Consider the following 23,570-nt stretch of genomic DNA (forward strand, 5'->3'; position numbering starts at 1 on the left):
TATTCTGACTGATATCGGTCGTCTCCAACGTGAATGGTTTAAAGCATACATCTGAAAACCACTTTGTATTTTGCTGAGTACATAAACTGCAATGCCAAGTAGGGCTGCGCAATATAACCGGTTTACCGGTATATACCGGTTCAGACATGAAAACGATACGTATTGCTATACGCTGATTGAAAACCGGTATTTTGACATGCATTCGAAAAGACTTCGTAACACTCGGAAATCTTTGGATATCTCCGTTTTATAAATTGTTCCTTTCCTCTTTTTATTTGTGCCAAATATTATTTACATTTTTATTTTGTCATGATTAAAAGTTTTTACTAAAGCTTAATCAAGTATGGTGATTTTGTTGTGTTTTTGCTTTATAAAGCAAGCATTAACTCGATTATAAGTAGCTTTTTGTTAAAGAGAACTTCTTGCAATATATTGCAATACATATCGCAATATATGCTTTCGCATCGCAATATATTCCAATGTGAAAATTCTCTGCAATACCCAGCCCTAATGCCAAGTTTCGGGAAGGTTGTTCTACAAAGAATGAATGAAAGAAAAAGGCGAGTCAACAAACACAAACAATCTTTACTAAAGCCAGTTTCTTCAGAACAATCTCTAAAATCCACACGTGAAAATATCGAAAACAAACTCGACATTTCCTTTGATATGGATGAAATATACCTTTTGACAGTTTAAATATTCAGTATTCTTAATTATCCTCGGTATCATTTCTCCGATTTGTTGTTACAAACATCTTGAAGATATTCATTACCAGAGTGAGTGAGTGAGTGAGTTTAGTTTTACACCGCACTCAGCAATATTCCGGCTATATGACGTCGGTCTGTAAATAATCAAGTCTGGATCAGACAATCCAGTGATCAACAGCATGAGCATCGATCTACACAACTGGGAACCGATGACATGTGTCAACCAAGTCAGCGAGCCTGACCACACGATCCCATTAGTCGCCTCTTACGACAAGCATGGGTTACTGAAGATCAATATTCTTACCCGGACCTGCACGGTTCTATTCATTACCATAACGTGTTTTTCGTAGTGATCTCACTATCTCGCAAAATATGGTGTGTTGTTGTTGTTTTGTTTGTGTGTTTCACTGTTTATTTAACGCCGCAGGCAGCAATATTCTTTCTATATGATGGCGGTCTTAAACAATAGAGTCTTAGATGCAGAAGCAGCGTTGTCTTCGTACGAACAACTAAAGCCGTCTCAAGTGACTATAAAGCATGGCTAATGCTTATTGAGCAGACTATATATCAAGTAGTTTTACTTTAGATGCTTTGCTCCTGAAGCATCAACTTGAATTATTAATCACAAAAACATTATCCTTCTACTGCTCTCACGATTCGAAACGGTATGTCAACAAAACAGCAGAATGTATTCACTGATTATTCAAAGATTATTACAATGTTATTACAAAGTCACCGTTGCTAATGTGAACGAGTAAGTGTCGTCATTCTTTGATTTACAGTACCTGCAAAATGTCTCAATTTGGAAAATAACATCTTCAGATTAATTTAAAGGATGACATTGGTGTAATTTTAGCGATCTATATCTGCACACCAACGTTATATCATAGCACTCAGTTCATCTTGGTCAGTTGATATACTAGAATATACTGTATTTGTGTATGTCATGTGTAAACAGAACGTGATGTGCATTACCTTCGTAGATGTAGTTACAGTCGTTGCTCATGTCTTCTGAATTTCCAGAACCGTCACAGAACATTCTGAACACAACATAATGGAAATTGTAAGGATGTGTACGTGGACACAATGCACCCTTGTCCCTTTGGTCTCATTTAAGAACAATGCCTCCTGATAGGGGTGACTCTTGAGGGGGAAAAAACTATTGCGCCAGCGATAGTCTATTGTAATATACTACTGCGATAGCGATTGTCTACTCTGACCAACTATTGCAATATTGTTGCAATAGTTTTTCTCTCCTAGAATTGTCTCATTTAAAGTCATTCCCCAATGAATGTAAAGTTTATATGAAATACAAACAAGTTGAAGTAGGTTAAGTCTTTTTTAATTACTGACAAGAAACTTGAAACTCAGATCAAGTAAGCAGTTAAAACAGAAACTAATTGTTATTCACAATTTCAAACTCCGAGTCGCATGCAGTGTTTGCCGCCATGTTTGTTTAAGAGGTAACAGGGGCACATAACTCTAAATCAAAGTGAACGAATCTGGTACTTCCTGTATTTTGCGCTGCACATTTATCAACGGAAGTCAATTACTAAACTATCGATAGCCACACATACTATCGATGCATCGATAGTTTTCGTTTCTACCATCGATCAATTGATATTGGAGACTCAACAATTGCAATCCATCGGCAGTTCGATGCATCGTTACAACACTAATTCCTGACCAGGCCATCGTTGAATGCCTGAAGTTCTCAATACACTGTTGCCATTATTGCACCCATCAAACATTTTTGGACTCTACATAACGTGCATCGTTTGAAGTGATCCACGGACAAGCGTGATGGTGATAGATGGAATTGTTGTTATAATACTGTGGAACTGGACGATTTGTATATTATTTTGGAGGCAAACGTAGATACCTCTTGAAAGAAAAAACATCAAATCAGTCATGACAACTGCCGGGCAAAGGAAAGTATGCACCCTTGTTTGAAAATGAATAAGAGGAAATGGTTATTGGACAGCGAGGTAATTGATGCGGATATCACAGCTAAATTTGGGCTTGTGTTTGCGTTGTTTCGGCTTCTGTTTGCAGTCTAGTAACCTCTTACAACGTGTGTAATTAATTGACGAGATCTAGTTTTCAAGTGTATACTTTCTATTGCGTGTAGACTGATCGAAGAAGCTTTCCTGGCAGCATTAAACGTCAATGATATACATGTATAAGCTTGATGACCATTGGGACAGATGTTTTGGGTGAAGTTTTGCCTGACAATGTTACAGTCTAATGGCGACTTATCATCGTAAATCTAGGCAGAATCCATGATTCGAAACCACCTTAAGAGTATACGGGACACATTTCTAATAACATTCACAATCTTGGGGTTACATAGATACCGTTACATGGATAGAAATCGTATTAGGCAGGAAATGAAAAAGAGTATGTTAAATAAATCTGATATAGTGAGGGGATCTGACCCAAGCCCCTGACGCTTTAAGCACAAGGCCATCTCCGCCCCCTTATTATCAAAGACCGGGTCTAATGACGATACAAGGTTCTTGAGATTAATATTAGGGTGCAAATTACAGTTATGTAATCACTGTTATAATAAACTCCCCACCCTCAACCACTCATCAGCATAATCTTGGTGAACACAAGCAATTGTTCATAATCTGATGAAATGTGTTTTGCAAATGCACAAATAAACTATTTAACATTACGAACAAACTGAACCACTTTTGGGTGGGTTTTTCCTTCAGTAAAAAGATATATGAGTCCAGACATTACATCGGGAACAAAAATAAGAACTATTGTAAGAACAATGAAGGCTGTTCCAACTGATCCAATGGCGACGGCACTTGGTCTGTTGTCTTGGGCACTGGTCAGCTTCCTGATAGTCTTGGATAGGTTCTTAGGCTCCAGAAGAAGCAGGTTCATTACTTCTTCCCTCAATATATCAACGAGCCCATCGGTGATGTTCCAAGGAGCATGGGCCATGCAGTAGCAACCACATATTGTCTGCTGAGGTACTGAAGATGTCACGTCATACACGCCAAGAGAAGAGGACGAAGAAATCGAAGACTGAGGAGAGGACAAAGAAGGAGAAGAAAACGAAGAATATGGAGGAAAAGGAGAAGAAGAAAATATAACAGAAGAAAAAGGAACAGAAGAAGAGGAAGAAGGAAAATGAGAAAGTAAAGAAGACGAAGAAATCGAAGACGGAGAAGGAGCGGGAGAAGAAGAAGGAGGCGACGAAGGAGGAAGTGAAGAAGACGAGGAAAACAAAGACGGAGAAGGAGCGGGAGAAGAAGAAGGAGGCGACGAAGGAGAAAGTGAAGAAGACGAGGAAAACAAAGACGAAAAGGGGAAAGAAAAATGAGACGGAGAATTAGAAGACGACGATGACATAAGAGAAGATAAAGAAGTAAAAGACGAAGAGGAAGAAGACAATGGAAAAGAAGAAGATGATGAAAAAGTCAAAGGGGAGGAAGGAAAACAACAGGAAGAAGAAGAGGACTGATAAGAAGATGACGACGATGACACTTGTTTGTTACCTGTAAAAGCATATGAAAGAAAATATAGAAACAGATAAGGCTAATGTTGTTTTAACACATTAATTTCCTAAAACCAGCAAGCGACTTTCTATAACATAATATTGTTGACAAGAAAGTAAGCTATACAGTTACTGCTTGATTAAAAACCTCATCGTGACACAATATGATCTATCACGTATAGTGGAAGTAGATTGACCTGTACCTCAGGCTGTGTACTTATAAATGAACTTTAATGGGAAAAGAGACATTTCAGAGACATGGCTTACCAAAACGCATATTGAGAGGAAAAGCTGCTCCGTTGAACTTATTATGAGTTGAGCCAAGGAGGTAAGCACCAAATTTGAGGGAACCTTCAGAGTACACGACTGGCCATGCTGTTACTGTCATTTTGTACACATCATAGGGGCAGCTTGGGATGACTTCATGGACAGTTGGAGAAGCTGAAAAGTCAGGAGTATCGTTTCTACTAAACACAAAGGCGATAGACACAAATTCATCTGTGGCCAACACACTAGTTAACCCATAATCTACGTAGATGCTTGTGGTGAACATGTTGGTGGCAGGTACGGTATACATTGCTGCATCCATCGACCTCTCGTCAAATTTCTCCCCGTTAGCAGACTTGGTGAAGGAAACAACCAGGACTGGAAAATTTGAGTTTATACATTGTTGGCCACTGATATCCGTGTCAATGTCCACATACTCGTACGCACTGGGAAGGAAGGTCTCCCCAGTACTGGAAGTCACCGCGGTGTTGTCAGAAGATGAAACGATCCTGTTGATGGATCCTCTCGCATTGCCATGAGGCTCAATCAGCACAAAACTCAGACCAAACTGATCCACGGGAATCAACATCTCTTGAAGAGTATCCATATTAAGTCCACTTACATTCGTTTTTTGGTGTCCAGAGATGACCACTAGGGCCTTGTTGCTCACAACGTATGTTCCTGTGAAGTCACCAGTACATCGTACACCATGCACGTCATATGCATGAAGTGTGTGGGTAGAGGTCTGCCCAGTTGTATGTTCATCACACTGACCACTGGACAGCCTGTACAAAACATCCACTGTGGTGTCATTCATGATGGCAACGAGAAGTAAAACTGGATAAGCATTGTCTGTCCGACCATTGTAGGTCACTGCAATATACGACGTGGACAGGGCGTGTAGAGGAAGTGCCATGTATCCAGAGGATCTGAGTCCAAACCCATCGTAGACGTAGACTGTGACTGGGGATGTAGAAGTAACATTCACGGCAGATCGTACAGTTGTAAAATAGGATGTGTATCTCAGGTCTGTGGACAGGGTAGGCTTCCATGTTTCCCCGGGTTCAATGTCATTCATAAGAATTAGATCTAGAGAGGGGATGGTTATTGTGACAAACGCTCTATTTTCAGCTGAAATCAGAAGGATCGGAAAACCTTCATTCTTCTGTGGGTCTATAAATGACAGCATGAACTCCGTTCCTCTTTGATCTTGTCCTGCAGTCGCTGAAAAGGACAAGAACAACGACTTGAGGCATGAAAAGCTTCTATCCACATAAATTTGATATCCATTGAAAAATTCATTCTCTACTAATAGGGGTAATTACCATTATTTTGTCTCTGACGTTTCAATATAATAGAAGTAATTGAAACTGTCACTCGTTAATATGTAACACTGTGAGATCTATTTGTGAAAAGGAAAATATTCTCATGATCTAACGGAGGGAAATTTATGCTGTCGCCAGACTGGCCCTTGAAAAAGAATCCGTTCTTTGATATACTCATGGAAACAAATAAGGCAACACGTGAAAGTACAAGTGTTCCCTTATTTATTTTCAGAATTTCACCCACAGTGCAATACTTACCTTGTGAAGAAACCTGGAACAAAATAAAGGAACACTGGTACTTTCATTTGTTCCCTTATTCGTTTCCATGAATATATATATATATATACACTACCTACTGTAAACGATGAAAACATAATATCTGATTTTCGTTCAAAGAATTTCTACCAATGAGACACAGGTGAACACATATGTTGGTAGTACAGTTGCTTTATATTTAGGTTAATTCATTTTTTTGCAAAGACGCTTAAGGTATGCCGAGGAGCGCATAAATCATAACGTTTTGCTTGACCCACTGTAATAAACACTTGCCCAGACTTTTGTGGATGCCTCTCATGAAAATTTGAAATTAACAACATATTATTGCCTTACCGGCTTAGTAGGCGCTCTTTGACTTTGGCATTGAGCATGGATGTTTGTAGATTTGACTGCAACTCTGATCATTTTGATGATAATATATGTGATATTTCCTAAAAATCGAAGTACTTTTGAACTGAAATTGTTAAGATGGATTTTACCGGAACTTTTACATGTCAGAAATGAACGAGATACAATCTGTCTACTGTTATGCAAATAGAAGCAACAAAACCCTTTTCACATTCATAAGAAATCTCTATCTTTCTCTATGAAAGCAGAGTCGATTGTACAATTGTGACTTTATCATGAGCACATATTTGTTTTAGCCGTATTACAGCAGTATTATGTTGTTTGTAAACAAATCTGGTCTGAACCAGACAATCCGGTGATTGTCACCATGCGATACAACTTCGACACTTCATCCAGTGGCAGCATACTACATGGATAATGATGCTAAGGAACACAACAACTATGTGTTTATTTCAGCTTTCCTGGACCTGGATGTGATTCTGATTCAATTCAAGAAACCCTCTGTTCAGCGGAACCTAAGAAGGTCCTTGAGGTGATCCAGCGAGGATAGCTTGAAAGTACAGGATAACTTTAATATGTTCTTTTCACGTGCAAAGTAGCAAACACGCTGCTTGTGTTACATTTGAACTTCATTGTTAACCTTAATATTATTCAGCTTGATACATTGGATCACGCCGAAGGACCGGGTTCAATTCCCCACATGGGTACAATTTGTGAAGCCCATTTCTGGTGTCCCCCGCCGTGATATTGCTGGAATATTGCTAAAACGGCGTAAAACCATACTCAGTCAGTCAGTGAAACATTGGAAAGACATGAAATCTATTTTAGGAATAAATACGTATCCACACGTGACCACACGTGTCCAAAGCGAAACGAGACACATAATCTAATCATTTTGTTTGTGTTAATGAAAAATATGATTTGTTCTGTTGACCACCCGCAGAGTTTAAATGTTTGGTTCATATGTTAACAGGAACAGGTTTCGAATGAATATATTTCCAAGAGATATGTAATAACAGTAAAAACGTGGCCTGAATCTGGCCTTCCAGATGTAACGCATCTGTCACGTGCTAGAATTATTGTTCTGTTTTTATGTGTCTGTACTGCTGAAGGCATGCGGTTCTAACATCACATCTAGACACTATTTAACTTACAATTTAAGCAATACAGTATGTAGTATGAAAGGAAAGTTTCCAGGCTCATTTAATACAATAACGGAAGTGGAGTGGCACTTGTCAGTGGTGAATGCATGAAAATACTGACCATGTTGGCGAATATTGTGTTATAAAACTAATTCCTAATTCCTAAACATCTTCGTAACTTTGTTTCACTTTGTATGGCTTGCTCCTGTCAACAACATTATAGGCCCGGAGTAATGTGGCCTGATCAGAAGCATTAGACACATGAGTCGTTTCAGATATAAAATGACACATTGGGTGTAATATTCTGAATTTGGTCTTCCATTCCACCAATTTACGTCACTCAAGGTCTTTATGGCATGTAATGTTCAGTAAGTTTCATTCCAAGGTTTTGCAGACAATTTTGGTCATTCTGACTAAAATTTACATACCCCTTCAATAATCGCAAATTCAATAATTTCAGTCCAGAAGCATGCATGTCCACCTGTAGAGATACAGGTTAGAATTGGTCTTCAGCAACCCATGCTTGTCTTGACCAGCTTGACTTGGTTGACACATGTCATCGTGTCCCAGTTGCGTAGATTGATGCTCGTGTTGTTCATCACTGGATTGTCTGGTCCAGACTCGGTTATTTACAGACCGCCGCCATATAGCTGGAATATTGCTGAGTGCGACGTTATACAAACTAAACCAAACTACAAGCATGTCGATTGCACGATTCTGGTGTTTCTCCAAAGACCCACCTCAAACTGTACTGAAGCCCTACGTTGGCCTTGAATGCCCCAGCACGATCAAAATAAAGATTCAGTCATCTAAATTGGCATCAAGTGCAATTCATAATCATCAAATTACATAACATTACAATATACTCAGTATAACTGCAACTCGTTAGTTGGCTTAAAGACGAGATCTGTTGGCATCTGTTCTTTTTCTTGTCACTTCCATTTTTCCTTGTAGTCTTACTCTCTCCCGTAATTTCAATTAATTTCATGTTAGTACAAGTTTATTTCATAGATTCGAAAACTCGTCAAAAATAATCATTGAATCAAGAAAATATAAAAATTTTGAGGTTTTGGGAAAAAATGAAATATCGCCATTGTTTTACAAAAATGAAACATTAAAAATATATTCTGCCATCAAACTGGTGTCATTAATCCTTCATAGATAACGACCCGTCCATCCGAGTATCGTTAGTCTGGGCCCACCGACAATAAGTAAAATACGACCTTGGAGCTTAGATTTGTGACCCTGTGCCAGTCGTTTCTATGTATCCAAAACAATCTCCATGGTAACGCTAGCAGTTTGTAGTCACTGTCACTTTGAAGTAGCTTAAATAAACGATGAATTTCGTAAGGACGTGGAGTCCGTCACACCAAAGACCCGGGTTCGATACCCCACATAGGCAGAATGTGTAACTGCCATTTAGTTACTGCGTTTAGTTTTACGCCGCTTTTAGCAATATTCCAGCTTAATATCACAGCGGGGGACACCAGAAATGGGTTTCACACATTGTGCCCATGTGGGAGTCGAACCCGGGTCTTCGGCGTGACGAGCCAACGCTTTAACCACTAGGCTACCCCACCGCCCCTGGAATATTACAAAACGCGGCGTACATAAATACTCTTTCACTAGTCAGGCCGATAAAGGGTTTGCTATTATTCGGATGTCTATCAACAAGTTTCAAGGATACGTATATAGGCGGAAATTCTAAAGACATTTTTGACAGACCTTGAATATGATAATATTCAAAGCTTACAAAACTTCAGAAGTGTATCATCCAGATGTATCGAGGAAGCAAAACTCTAAAATTAAAGCTAAAAAACTATGTACGTACCCCCATAACATCAACATTACATAAGAGCAAGTGAAATTGGAAACTGGAATTTACATGATCGAAATATTGTTACCAATGTCGTTAAACAACACATAAATGGTTGTCAATGGCAATCAACTGATATGGCGGGCTGACAATGATGTTCAACAAAATTTCAAGACAAAACAATACACTCACCTGATAAAATGAACACGAAGCCAAATACAGGTAAAAGTAACTGAAACAGGAACCCCATTTTTCTTGATGATTATATTTCGGCTTGACTTAAATTAGTCAAACTATGTCGTTTCCGATCCGAGACTTGCTGCTTATACACAGACACGGGGTAACAGATCTTTCACCGTGGCATTGATCTCACTCTATCATTACTGAACGCCTTTGCTATACTACACTGGATCTAAGCGCATCGTCGGAGTGCGTGAAGATAAAATGGAACCTTTAATTCTGTGATAAAGATATTGATACATGTGACCACTCCCAGTTGCATTTTCCATTAATTTAGATTGACGCTTCATCGATACACACAAACTGTGTCAGAATTGATGGTGTGATGAGACGCTCTTATCTGTGATCAATTCCGATCAATTCACGTTGTCATATTAAAGGGACAATCCTAAAAAGTTAAACTTGGACAAGGTACGGAGAGTAGGACAGTTGTGTTTGTTCTAGAAAGGAACGTGTGTGGAATGTGATGTGATGTTGGACGTGAACATTAAGTAACAGTCTTAAAGCAACACACGTCAAAGTAAAGTGTCACATTTTACACAGCAGTTTTGGCATTATTGAAAACATGTTTAATGTATAATATATGTGTAAAAGTAACTACAACCTTTTATCTGAATCTGTTTTCAGTGCCACGTACAGTTCGTAAATAGTAGTTCTCCTGCAATTTGGATTTTGATGGGACGATGCATTTGAAGATTGACACTAATTTGAAATTTAGAAAATAGAATTAATGTTGTTACAGACAAAAGGAAGTAACATTGAGGTTAACCTTGTTAAATGTATTTACTACGTTTTAAAGCTATTGAAGTATGTATGTTATCAATGTAGACACATAATGTGATTCCTCCCTTGCTGCTAAGATTCTTTATGCAATGGAATCAGAATTTGAAGCCATTGATCTTCAATATCATTCAGTCTGGGTCAGTTCCATTTACTCACATCGCCTCCGTGGTGTAGTGGTTAGAGCGTCCGTCCGGAGAGCGGAAGGTCGCGGCATCGATCCCCGACCGCGTCATACCAAAAGACGTTAAAATATGGTACTTGTTGGTCCCTGCCTGGCGCTCGGCATTAATGGGTACAACAAGGACTGGTCGGCTTGGAGTCAGTATAATGTGTCTGAGTGGGGTATTCATGCTTCACTGCGGCATGGTATCTCAGTGAGCTAGCACTATAAAACCAGCTTAAGTCTGGGCTAGTACAAGCAGCCGCACATACACATACACACGCATGCACGTCGTCATATGAGCGAAATATTCTCACGCACGACGTTAAACCCAATTTCACCTCACCTCACCTCCATTTACTCACATGGGCAAGAAATCATCACTATTTGGTTGTAAATCACTCTCTCAAAGCGCTATCCATCATATCCTTATCCTTGTCAGTTATTTGGTCAGTAAGTAGGTTCCCAGCGACGACTAGAACCACTGACAGTGCTGTTCCCTCTTTACTTGCTCTGTTTTCTAAGCTAAGTTTGGAGCCAATGCTATGTTAATTTCTTCACTTGGATAGATCTAAATCACAGACTAATTAAATCTAAATAACAAACTTAATTCTCATTAAATCAACTGAGTTTATTTAACTCTAACCACCCGGGAAGAAGGACATGATGGCACGTGGTCCTGTGCATAGCGCTCAGGTCACAAATCAGTTGAAGTTAAGCAACGTTGGGCTCGGACAGCGCTTGGATGGGTGACCGTGTTGGCAGCTTAACTCCTGAGTGTTTCTAGGACTTCAGTCCTGCCCAACAACGAAGCACATGTGACACATGTGGTCTCACCTTAGGCAAGTGAGTTTGTTCACAATTGCCTCTGTTCACCCAGCAGGAAATGGGTACCCGGTGAAATAAGTCGTGAGACCTTCTAGCGCCTAACAGGCAGCTTGGGTTATCCGGGGTAATAATGATCAGATTGTGCACTTTGAGCAGGATATCTAGCCTGGAAAATGCGCGTTATAAATATTCTCATTATTATGACATGCGTTCATTTGTCAACCATTAAAGTTCGAGCTGTATCGAAGGAGATGGCTAACAAAACAACCACTGACATCTGGAAAATATCTTTTGACTAATGCATAAACGTGATGTTTTCAAGCCACTGCTGAACTGCAGTCAGCTTTTATAAAAAAAGTCAATAAGCAAAACAGTGCTGAGCCTACTCCATCAACTCGAACATTTTTGTTTTTCCTACAAATATTTATATTGGTTCCATAAAGGTTATACAAAGCCTTAATGGCCAAATGAACCTGAAATTGGCATAAACGTACGCTATTATAAACGTATAATGTCGTGTTTTCTCTGAAAAGCACCAAGTGTTCGATTCATCATTATCGCACCTTTATTGCGAACCTTTGTATTGATTTTGATCAAGTCCCTTTTTCATCAGATGCAATTACCAATTGTTTCCCTGTTTTTAAAAATTGATCGGACTGGATATATAAACACAATCTGTGAAACAGGTTAATGAAAATGTAGGGGCAGTATTATTGGATTGCTTTTTGTAGCTGAAACAACCATAGAGTTAAGTCACAAAACATGTCCGTACATTGAACGTCCTGAAAAAGGTAACGAATACACTGTGGGTGGGTAGACAGGCAGTTCACGAGTTCGTAAAGCTATTATCGGAAGAGAACGAGTGTGCTATTTTATTTATTACCCGCGTTGTAAATAAATCGTAGTGGATGTTGTTTTCAGAAACTGAAACCGGTTTAAGAAAGGGTTGTTGAATAAGTGACTTAACAAGAAGCCTGTGTACTACTTTGCGCATTTCAATATGTGCTCACAAGCATGAAGTTCTTAAATTTGCATAGAAAAAGGACTGTAAAATCAGTGAAAATTTTAATGAGGGGCAGGATTGAGATATGACTTCCGATATCAAGATATATTTATTGTCAAATTCCACCGTTTCTCGGTGTTTTCATCATTAGGTGTGTGGACTATTGCGGACACTTTCTGTTTGGTCTTGGGGTGCAGTGATTGTTGCTGAAGTCAACATGAATGGCTCCGCCCCATAAGGACATTGCATTTCAAAAGCACAGCTCTTCAAAGCAAGCATTCAAAAGTGTGGGTTTTTTTTGGTTTTTTGTTTAACGCCGAACTCAGAAATGTAACAATAATATCACGGCGGACTGTAACTAATCGAGTCTGGACCAAACAATCCAGTGATCAACAGCAATCCACGCAGTTAGGATACGATGACATGTGTCAACCTAGTGATCCTGACCACCCCTTAGCCGCCTACGACAAGCATGGGTTATCTTCACGGGTCAGCATGCAAAAGACATACCTAGAAGCGTTTGATAAATTCGTCGCCTATAACTCCCTCGGGTAGCGTGGGTTGATTGTCCCTCTTTATCATTTATAACGAACTTTGAAATGATCATACGGCGTTTAATGTGGTCAGAAAAATGTTATGGGAAGGATGGAAAATTGCGAACAAAGCAAACTAATTTACAAACCAAAGCATTTCATTACATTGTAAATAATCTGGAAAGTTGAAGGATAGAAATCATTATGCACTTTGAAAGTGTCATTTAATGCCAAATGTAAGATGAACGTCAATAGGCAACAAAACAAGGCGGTGGATCACACAACGTTATATCTGAATATGTAAACGTGGTATCTCGGGTAGAATTTTGAGTTGTGTTACTTGTGCTGTGTAAACATATAAGTCCACAACACATTTGTTGTTTAGCATTGCGCATGACAGTTACCTGACATCGAAGTCAACATCAGAAGCCGTCCCCATCCTTTTAAAAAGACATCTGTATATTAATTATAACTTCTTATTTTGACCCTTAACGAATTTGGTTTATTTGCTGATCACATGACCTGTTCATTTAAAAAATAAAACCTTCAGAAAGTGACGTTTACAAAGTATAAACATAACCTCTTGACGTGTTTACGATTTTGACCGGAACTATTTTTCATGGGGAATCCCCGAATGACACAATTCTTTACTGTCTCCCCTGGTTACCACGATCGTGAGGATCGGCAATGTATTATGGTTTCATAAAAACGCATATTTATGTTTTACAAGCACAAAACGAAAATGTGTGGATATCCAAATATCTTCTGAGACCGTTTTAAGCCCCGCCGATGGAACTGTTTGGGTAAATACATTGACCAACAAGGCAATGTCCTCCCAGTCGCAGGCTACGTGACACATTGTAGGCCCAACAAGTGGCGTAATGTTTCGTGGCATTTTTCTATTTAACATTCCTAATGAAAACCCAAGTGAGTATCAGTGAGTGAGTTTAGTTTTACGCCGCACTCAGCAATATTCCAGCTATATGGCGGCGGTCTGTAAATAATCGAGTCTGGACCAGAGAGTGGAGTGGAGTGGAGTACGTCCAGTAGGAGTTATCCCTGCCCAAAACCATGACCGATTCCCCGCCAAATCGGTTATGCGTGGCCACACCTGCATCTGTGATCCTCTCTCACATTACGACGATAAATCCTCTGCCGACCATCATGGAAGGACAAATTGAATCTGCTTTCATCTGTGAAGAGCACACAAAACCATTGACGCTAATTCCAGCAGCCATGATGTCTAATCCATCTCAAACGCGCCTGCCTGTGACGTGGTGTTAGTGGCGGTCGAACTGCAGGTCACCTACAACGGAGTCCGGCTGCCCTTAAGCCTGGACGAACGGGGCTCCTGGAAATACTTACATTGTTAACATTGAGGTGTTCTGTCTGAAGATCTGCTGTTACGTAACGCAGTGTTAATCATGTGCGTATAATCTCGGGCTGTTGTGACTCTGGGACGACCTAGTCGACGTGCATATTCCACGCACCCATTGGCTTGAAATCTCTGCCACAGTCTACCAACAGCACTCTGACTCACATTAAAACGGACAGCAACCTGCCGCTGAGGTTGACCAGATTCCAAAAGGACTATAGCCTGACCCCTTTCAGCAAGTATAAAAAACGCCTCATTTTAAGCTGCAATTTCAAACAAGTACCTCCACAGTGAACGACGGTGAAAAACGCATCAATGCATGTGTATTGTCCTCCACTTTCCATGGATAGAGCGATTTGCACGTGCATTAAGTGGCAGGTGGATTTCCATATTGACAATTTGAATGTGCCATTTGTAACATAATGTATCGGACGTTAATAAACGTAATACTGACATTTCAAAGGCCTGATGTGTCTTTTATAGAGAGAGAGAGAGAGAGAGATAATGTTTATTTGAGTCTCACTTTCTGTACATTGTCATAAAATGCCTGCGTTTTGTACAAAAGTTAATAGTACAGAAACCACCCGTTGGGTTATGGGAGACTATATTAAATAATAATATTTTACATAATGGTAAGAAAGTATGTAAAACATTCAGTTGTATATATTTCCAACAAAACGATTTTAGTGTACCAACAGCTTGACCCTTCTACAGCGAAACGTTGCCTCAGGCATAGTCTGTTGTACAGACCCTGAAGCAAATATATCCAAGAAAGCCCACGCAAGTCTAGAAAATGTGGCAAGTCTACATTTCCTCAGCTTCAGGAAAATGAAGAAAGTCTCAGGGCTCCTTTTCATTATATTATATTTTTTTTTACTATGAACTTTTTTCAGTAAAATAAGTTCATTTCAGAGACTAGTTGTTAGTCTACCTCAGGCAATAAACAAGAAATTGTTATCAATGAAGTGGTATGCCTCATTATTGACTCACCAACTTCTGAAATGCCGATCAAACAATATATTATTCATATCTATCTATATATCTATCTATACCCAAACATATTACGTCGTCAGAAATCACCCATTTGTCAATAATGTCGTTCACCGACCCGTTCACAGAGAGAATCTTTGACGAAGTTATCATGCAAAGGCTAATAATCTCATTATCAAAGAAAGTAATTATGGAGCATAGATCAATGTTCGACGGAGACATGAGTGTGTTTCAAGTTAATATCAGCAGTTAAAGCAAAGACATGTTATTGATGAACAGACGAAAAAGCAAACTAATTATATTCTTAACGTTATGTCGATGAAATATCCATTTGATCTCCTTGTCTTGAAACATTTACCCCACGGCTACTCTCATTATGCCAGTCGATTTCAGTTTTAGCTGTATAAAATGAAAGAAAACTATTGTGTTGCATGAAGGAATTTTAATGAAGCCCACTGTCTAAATATAGGACAGTATCTCCATTCTCAAGTGGAACATATTGAACAGTAAAAAATATAACCTTCACAGGTCGAAAATTTTCAAGGCTTGGGTATTTAGTATTGTCTTATTGTCAACGTGCAGTATATATTATCTTTACTTTTCACCAAAGCATAATTGTCAGAATTGAAAAATGATTCATGTTCAAATTCATAGGATCAATATTGGTTTACTTTACGCGACCAACGAAATAGCGCTATACATCGACCTCTGAATATCTATATACTCGTATGTGGAACAGAAAGAGAAAATATGTATTTCCAAAAAGTGCAAGATACTATGTTAACTTTAGGATGAAAACAGATGCAGTCTCTTCAAAAGACAGCACGGTATTTTATAAAGAAATATGACAGTATGTGACATTCTGGATGCTATGTGCATCCTTGTTCTTTTCGTCAGGAAACTGTTTGAAAATGAAACAAGAAGGACATTTTCTTCTTTAATGTACAGAATATAACACCCAAATATTGTCAAAAGCGCGAAAATGTCCGGTTTTGTTCACTTTGAAAGTAAAAACAAATTTGAAATTATTCAAGGGTTCTGACAAGTTCCAAGGGAAAACTGTGAAATCGGTTGTGCGCACGTAAAATCAGCAAATCTTCATTATGAATATTGACTAGAAGGGAATCCGGTTAAATGGTGCTGTGAAGATAGTTCGACTGAATCACGGTATTTCACCTTAATTAAGAGTAGACCAGTTAGATAACAATGATGTAATTGATGATCCTGACAAACCAATAAGCATTGTCACGTAGAACTGGTCACTAAAACACACCATCATAGATCCGAGTAAGACTGAGAGACGTATCTCCCCATAACACGTTGCATTACCCGATTAGACCATCAAAGTCTACTGGCACAAACAATGCGAACGACACACCCTGAAGTATGGGAATACCACTCTTGGTATCGACCACGCGCTCATTTCGCAAGTTGTGTCTGAAAACACTGAATATTAAATCCGCTATCATTTTGAACATAAAACACCTTTTAACAAATCAGAATCGAGCATTCTTCAATTTCACTGTGGAATGTTAGTTAACTTAGTCTATTCAGACCTATATTCTCCTGAAGACGGAATCCTGAGTTTGTCGTTCTTTGGCAGGAATACAGCTGAATATTTATCAATCACATACTAATAACCACTGACAGAAGGTTACTGGAATGTCTTTCAAAGGCACATTCTATTTTACGTTGCTAACAAACTGCAACACTTTGGGGCGGTCTTCAGCTTCAGTAAAGAGATATCTCAGACCAGACATTACATCGGGAACAAAAATAACAACTATTGTAAGAACAAAGAAGACTATTCCAACGGATCCTATAGTGACAGCACTGGGTCTGTTGTCCTGGGCGCTGGTCCGCTTCCTGATAGACTTGGAAAGGTTCTTAGTCTCCAGAAGAAGTATGTCAATGATGTCTTTCCGTAACATCTCGAGCATATCGTCAGTGATGTTCCAAGAAACGTGAGCCTTACAAAAACATCCACATTCTTCCTGGTCATCTTCAGCTGAGGAGGAAGTGGACCGGGAAGATGAAGACACACTTTTGTTGCCTGTAAAACAAAATGGCATCGTACAAGCAAACAACATGGTTGTTTAAAACGGCCATCACATACAAATCAGCAAAAGCGTTTGAACTTGCCTGGCCTGATTTTAATGACGAAAAAGGTAGGCTATACATGCATTTTGTCATTGATTCACATTATGAAATGTGACTTATCATACAACATAGTCTAAACATTGGTATTACAATGATGTATACATGTACTTGCATTCCTTTCACAGGGCATTTGCCCATGCCTGAGCTACAAGATATATACCTCGAACAGAGGTATTTTAGAGACGGTATTTTTAGTGATGATGGTATTGCTTCTTGTATTAACGCTCCTGGGACATATGAACTTCGGTCAAATTTGTTACCCTAGAAACTCATAAAGAAATATTAGGTAACATCTGAAAGGCTAAACGGACTAGATCGGCACGTGCCATTTTCACCAAGACATTTAAATGGTTTAAGACGTAGGCTGACTTAAACAAAACGCAACGGAGAGGTCAGTTTCTATGTTTCGGTTAAACCTTCTTCTGTATTCGTCATAAACATTCCGGCCAGCACTGTATAAAATGGACGGTTCTTCAGAGTTATCATTCTTCTTCACGCCGTCATACAGAAGTATTATTCATTCATGCACTTTTTTTAAGAAAATGAAACCAGTCGAGGAAAGGAAAATATATATAAGTTTTAAAGTTTATTGCTTTTTAAAATACTTGAGCCAATATACTTTACGACAATATAATAATTATTTAGCAGCGTTATCGAACTGAGATATAATCGTGACATTAACTTTTAAAATGTTTAAATTCAAATTTTAGAAAGCGTGAGTATGAAAACGACACTGCGTTGAAACTGCGCTTAGCTGTGCTCGGGTGTGGACAATCTTGCGAAAATGGAATATTTCACATTGAGGAAACTGGTCTGTGAAATAGGGGACAGTGTATTATTTCTTACATGGCAGAAACTGATCTTCCCAGTCAGATGGTAGTGTATCATACATGCAAGATATGGAGAGTGCTGCTCTCTCTTAAATGGCAGAAACATTACTGGCAATAAAGTGGCACTCTTTCTTTCCAACTGTTATGTCAAAGTCTTCCAAAGTGCTGCATGAGTATACACAAGGAAGTGTGGCATCACCTTTGATGTTTACTACACCCATTACTTTTCTTATCGTGAATAAGTTTGTTTATTGACGATCATACAAAACCTGAATGGACAATGGTAGATCATTGGCATCCAAGACAGCGTTGTGGGGCCACATTTGATGATCATCCTCTTAACACAAGGACAGCCTTTATGGACGTCGCGATTACTTACGTCATGAGGCGGTACACAATCTCAATGTATTGGAAGAAGCCCAGTCAATGAGGAGAAGGGGCAGGAGATGTTACAGATGGCGGAGGTTAAGCCAGATACCAACACTGTGCTCGAGTTTTAATAGTTATGTGATTTCTTGAGGATTGTATTTGGAATGTATTTTCACAATGACCGTTAACGTGCTGTACATTTACAGCGCTACAATTATTGGCCATGATTCCGTCTCTGAATATTACAGTTTTTCGGGGTTTTTTTTGCGTTTAGACTTGCCATTTAATGTTTCCTCCAGGCTCATTTTACCGAGATATTTAGTTATGAGATATGATACAAATTTATATAAAGTGTTTAAGTCTTGAGAAACTTTGAATGCAGCTTTTAATGCTCACGCATACACACACAACTATACATACACATGCATCCATCCATCCATCCATCCATACATACATACATACATACATACATACATACATACATACATACATACATACATACATACATACATACATACATACATACATACATACATACTGTCGTTACTCAAGACTTCATATCATGCAATGTTCATCTCTGTCTGGACGTAACTGTTACATGCATATCAAGATCACTTCTACACAAATTGATCGTAACGTTACAACTGTCGTAACTCAATGTTAAAATATGGAAGCTACAATTATCTTTGCACTAAGACGGCTTTGTGCAACGGGTGGTAAGGAAGGACAGTATCAGCTAAATCCTAAATCCGGACTTCCAGACATGCATTCACCTAATCTGTGGTTTAATTCTGGTTCGTTCAATGTATGCTTGTCAGTCTCAGCATTGTTCGTTTTCCCGTGGGAGATTCAGGCAAGGAATCGGTCCCTCCCAGCATAAGTTGTCATGGTTACTTGTATGTCGTCATATTCTGATGACGTTGACAGTTGTTTAGGGTATCAATCACTGTATAGTCTGGTTCGACTTGGCTGTTTCACACAACTGCCACACAGCCAAAACAGTACTGTAGACCGTGTTAAACACCAACACTAATGATTGTCAAAGACAATAGATGGATGGAAAGTTCAAACTTACTTTTTCCAGCATTTCCAGTAAAAAACAACACACTCACCTGATAAAATGAACACGAAGCCAAACACAGGTAAAAGTAAGTGAAATTGGAAACCCATCATCATGAGGAGATTATATTACAAGGTGAATGAAACATCACAAATGAATGTACGATTCCAAGCGTCGTGCCAATATATAGATACGTTAAGATAACAGATCTTTCACAACTGTAATGATCTGTGACAGGCTTTTATAGATGAACGTGTATGCATAAGTGAAAACACGAACGCGAAGACAAACAACGTAATTCTATCATTACTATTGTCATATACCACCACGGGCTGTATATGCTACGAAAGTGTTTTTATTGACAGCCATTGATTCCGTTCATTGAGTCAGAAATACGGTTTTGTTATCGTAGGCGTTTCCACTCGTGTTTCATTCATCAAAGGAAGTATGATAGATAATAATTGATTTTGGTGTATTTCAGTAACATTCCTGCTTTGTATAATCTATTCACACGGACCCAAGTAGTGAGTGAGTTGGGTTTCACGCCGGAGTAAATATGGTGTTACACCGCTTTTAGCAATATTCAATCAATATCACGGCGGGGGACACCAGAAATGGTCTTCACACATTGTACGCATATGGGGAATCGAACCCGGGTCTTCCGCGTGATGAGTGAACCATTAGGCTATCCCACCGCCCCTGACCACAGTAGGTGCATGATTCTGGATTCGTCCTTTTCAGCAATATTCCAGCAACATCTTGCGGGAGACACCGGAAAAATTCTTTACGTTTTACCTTTGAGATTCAAACTAGGGCCTAAGCGAACGCTTGTAACCACTCGGCCACCTCAACATCCCTCTGAAACGGACTATATTGGGTGTCTATTTTAGAGGTATGTGAGCGAGTGTATTGTCATTTAACACCGCACTGAACAGTATTCAAGTTATATCACGGTGTCTGGTTCCCGAAGTGGTGCAGATCTCATGTGTTCATCATCTGGATGGAACTGGAACGGTTCTGAGAATTTTGTATCCTTGGAATACTATGCAGAATGATCTTGCGCTGATGCACTGTAGTTCACTTTACAAGGGTGCTGAACATCAAATTTCCTGAGATATTAGTGGCCAATTGTACAAAGCGACCTTAGCGTAACGACGATCGTAACTAACATTCGTTAACGTATAATACTGAACCTCAGTGCCAAATAATACCCAGTCTTAACTATACTCAGGAAGAACTTCCTTCTGGTGTAATGGAAATAGTGAGTGAGTGAGTTTAGTTTTACTCCGCACTCAGCAATATTCCAGCTATTTGGCGGTTGTCTGTAAATAATCGAGTCTGGACCAGACAATCCAGTGATCAACAGCATGAGCATCGATCTACACAACTGGGAACCGATGACATGTGTCAACCAAGTCAGCGAGCCTGACCACGCAATCCCGTTAGTCGCCTTTACGACAAGCATGGGTTACTGAAGGCCAATATTCTAACCCGGACCTTAACGGGTCGTGATGGAAATAAGCTGTGGCAGTTACATGACTGGATCACTGAAAATCAGTGATGACACCAGGTGTTCGCGGAAGTGGTTTGGTTTGGTTTGTTGTTTTACGCTGCACTCCGCAATATTCCAGCTACATGGCGGCAGTCTGTAAGTAATCGAGTCTGGACCAGACAATGCAGTGATCAACGGCATGAGCATCGATCTACTCAATTGAGATACGATGACGTGTCAATCAAGTCAGCGAGCCTGACCAACCGATCTCGTTTGTCGCCTTTCACGACAAGCATGGGCTGCTGAAGACGGAAGGCATTACATCGACCCAGTTGAATCATCTACATCATCTGCACAGCTAGTAAATTGTTAACTTTATATTTTGAAAACACATGTTAAATCTTTAAACAAATACACTGGTGTTTTGACAGTAATCGACCAAGTTACCGGGTCTGACCACCCGATCAATAAAATCGCGTCGTGTAACAAATGTTGTAAGACGTGTGCGTTTTTCTTAAGGAAATATCACGTGAAATGCACGCGTCTTTGTGCTGTATTCCCTTTGAAGGTACCAACACGGCCGTGTCTTTGGCATGTCACCATCACATGCCGATGGTTGAAGGTCGTGGGTTTCATGTGAATGACAAAGCGAAAGATATTAATTATTACACGCGCAGTTAAAAGGGTATTGTTTTGTTTGAAAAACAATATTAATCGAGAAATTCGATCCATATAATCTTCAAAGATTCCCAGCTGCTGAATCCCACGCTGTGTATAGGTTGTATTTGTATACACATATAGCTTGGTTCTTGGAGTGTGTTTGTGGGCTCCAGGCAATACCAAAACAACACAATGAACAGTTACCTAAAGAATGAAGTGGGGTGTTCGAATTCGTTTCTCTTGTGTCTGGATCGTTTCCCAAATTGATTTACCCATAAAACACTGCCTACCAATTTGTTTGTTTCAACTTTAATTGTTCAAAATGAGGGAGTTTCCGTTTTATGGGCTAGATTTATCGTTCAGTCAATAGATGTGTACTTGAATAGTAAAACGGCCCGTCAACAAAACATATATTACTTTTATGTATAGCTTGGAAACATATACGCTATCACTAATCTCAAATATGACATAAATCAATTTTCATAAAAACACAATGAACATTTTTGCGAAGCTACTAATTGCTAAAAAGTCCTCGCGTTCCGGGCAACAATTAATATTTAGCAAAGAAAATAAGTAAAGTATTATGTTGAAGGTTTATATTATTTTTTGATAATGCATGAAATCGATTTTTATAGGGAAAACTCAATAACTCATTCCTTATTTCAAAATACCGTCAACTTTGTTAAGAAAAATGGTAGAAACGACTTCATGAGAATGTGTTGAATGATAATCACCCGTAGGCCAAATTAAAGACAGAAAGTAGCACCTCGATGTTAAATCCCATGACAGAGAATTTGAGTCTGCATGTGTGCGTGAATCCCTATTCCAAGGTGACGATAAATAAGAATGACTTTACTAAGAACAGGTGCACTTCCTTTATTTAAAATACTGCTAGACAGGATGGATTACCCAGGCAGCAAAGACTTTGTAGATTTTGTAATAGTACTAATATTGAAGATGAATTTCACTTTATGTTTGAGTGCCTAATATATCATTATCTTCGACAAAAATATTTTAAAGGTATGCCAGTGTACATCAATAGCCATTATTTCATTAATACACTCCTTTGTAAAAAAGATTTTCTTGCCACCAATTGTGCAAATTATGTAAAAGATGCGCTTGCATTACGTACATCATGTATGTAGTACAAACTTAATATTAAAATATTATTATCATGTTTTTGTACGTGGGCCTAAGGCCTTTTCTCGAAATAAACTGATTGATTGATTGATAAATAAGCATGAATTATAAACACATTAACACTGCTTTGAACTGGATGACGTTACATATCATTGGGTAATTGTGATAAATTCTTCCATTTGTACACGTTTTAAAGTTGTAACTTTGATTAAATGACTAAACCAACAATCAAAAGAGGAAAAAGGTAATGGGTTTTTTAACAATGTCCGAGATCTGTTAAGTGATATATGCTTCCAATTTCTACCCCTTCATCAATCTTCATATACGAAGCGTCATTAATAATAAAGGGTCAAATAATCTATAGCACATGTAAAGAAACGTTTCTCAGAAATAACAGAACTAAGAGTGCCATCATTATGTGTAATGTGTTGACAAACGTGACACATCGTGACATACAGACAAAAAGTTTAAACAGCACTAGCAAACATCAGTTGCATAGACCAACCCCCCAAATTGAAAATGACAAGCTTGAAGCACTCGGTCATTAAATAT

General features: G+C 38.9%; 1 protein-coding gene across 1 annotated transcript; it reads right to left on the minus strand.

The window, feature by feature from the left end:
- Positions 1-1,284: 1,284 nt before the first annotated feature.
- Positions 1,285-9,730, minus strand: LOC124286563. Its single transcript, XM_046722969.1, has 5 exons — positions 9,588-9,730; positions 4,489-5,712; positions 3,958-4,222; positions 1,683-1,747; positions 1,285-1,304 (listed from the first exon to the last, which is right to left on the minus strand). The coding sequence occupies exons 1-5, from the start codon at positions 9,643-9,645 to the stop codon at positions 1,285-1,287; spliced, it is 1,632 nt and encodes a 543-aa protein (XP_046578925.1). The 5' UTR covers positions 9,646-9,730.
- Positions 9,731-23,570: the final 13,840 nt, after the last annotated feature.

This window comes from Haliotis rubra, unplaced genomic scaffold (assembly GCF_003918875.1).
Source record: "Haliotis rubra isolate DU_JTF1 unplaced genomic scaffold, ASM391887v1 Scf1, whole genome shotgun sequence".
Taxonomy (NCBI): domain Eukaryota; kingdom Metazoa; phylum Mollusca; class Gastropoda; order Lepetellida; family Haliotidae; genus Haliotis; species Haliotis rubra.

Excerpts from the sequence above, each read along its gene's own strand:
- LOC124286563 (XM_046722969.1), bottom strand. The coding sequence starts at position 9,645 with ATGGGGTTCCTGTTTCAGTTACTTTTACCTGTATTTGGCTTCGTGTTC. Across the intron at positions 5,713-9,587 it reads CTTCGTGTTCATTTTATCAG|CGACTGCAGGACAAGATCAA; the intron begins GTGAGTGTATTG and ends TGTCCTTTTCAG. Across the intron at positions 4,223-4,488 it reads TCCTCTCAATATGCGTTTTG|GTAACAAACAAGTGTCATCG; the intron begins GTAAGCCATGTC and ends ATGCTTTTACAG.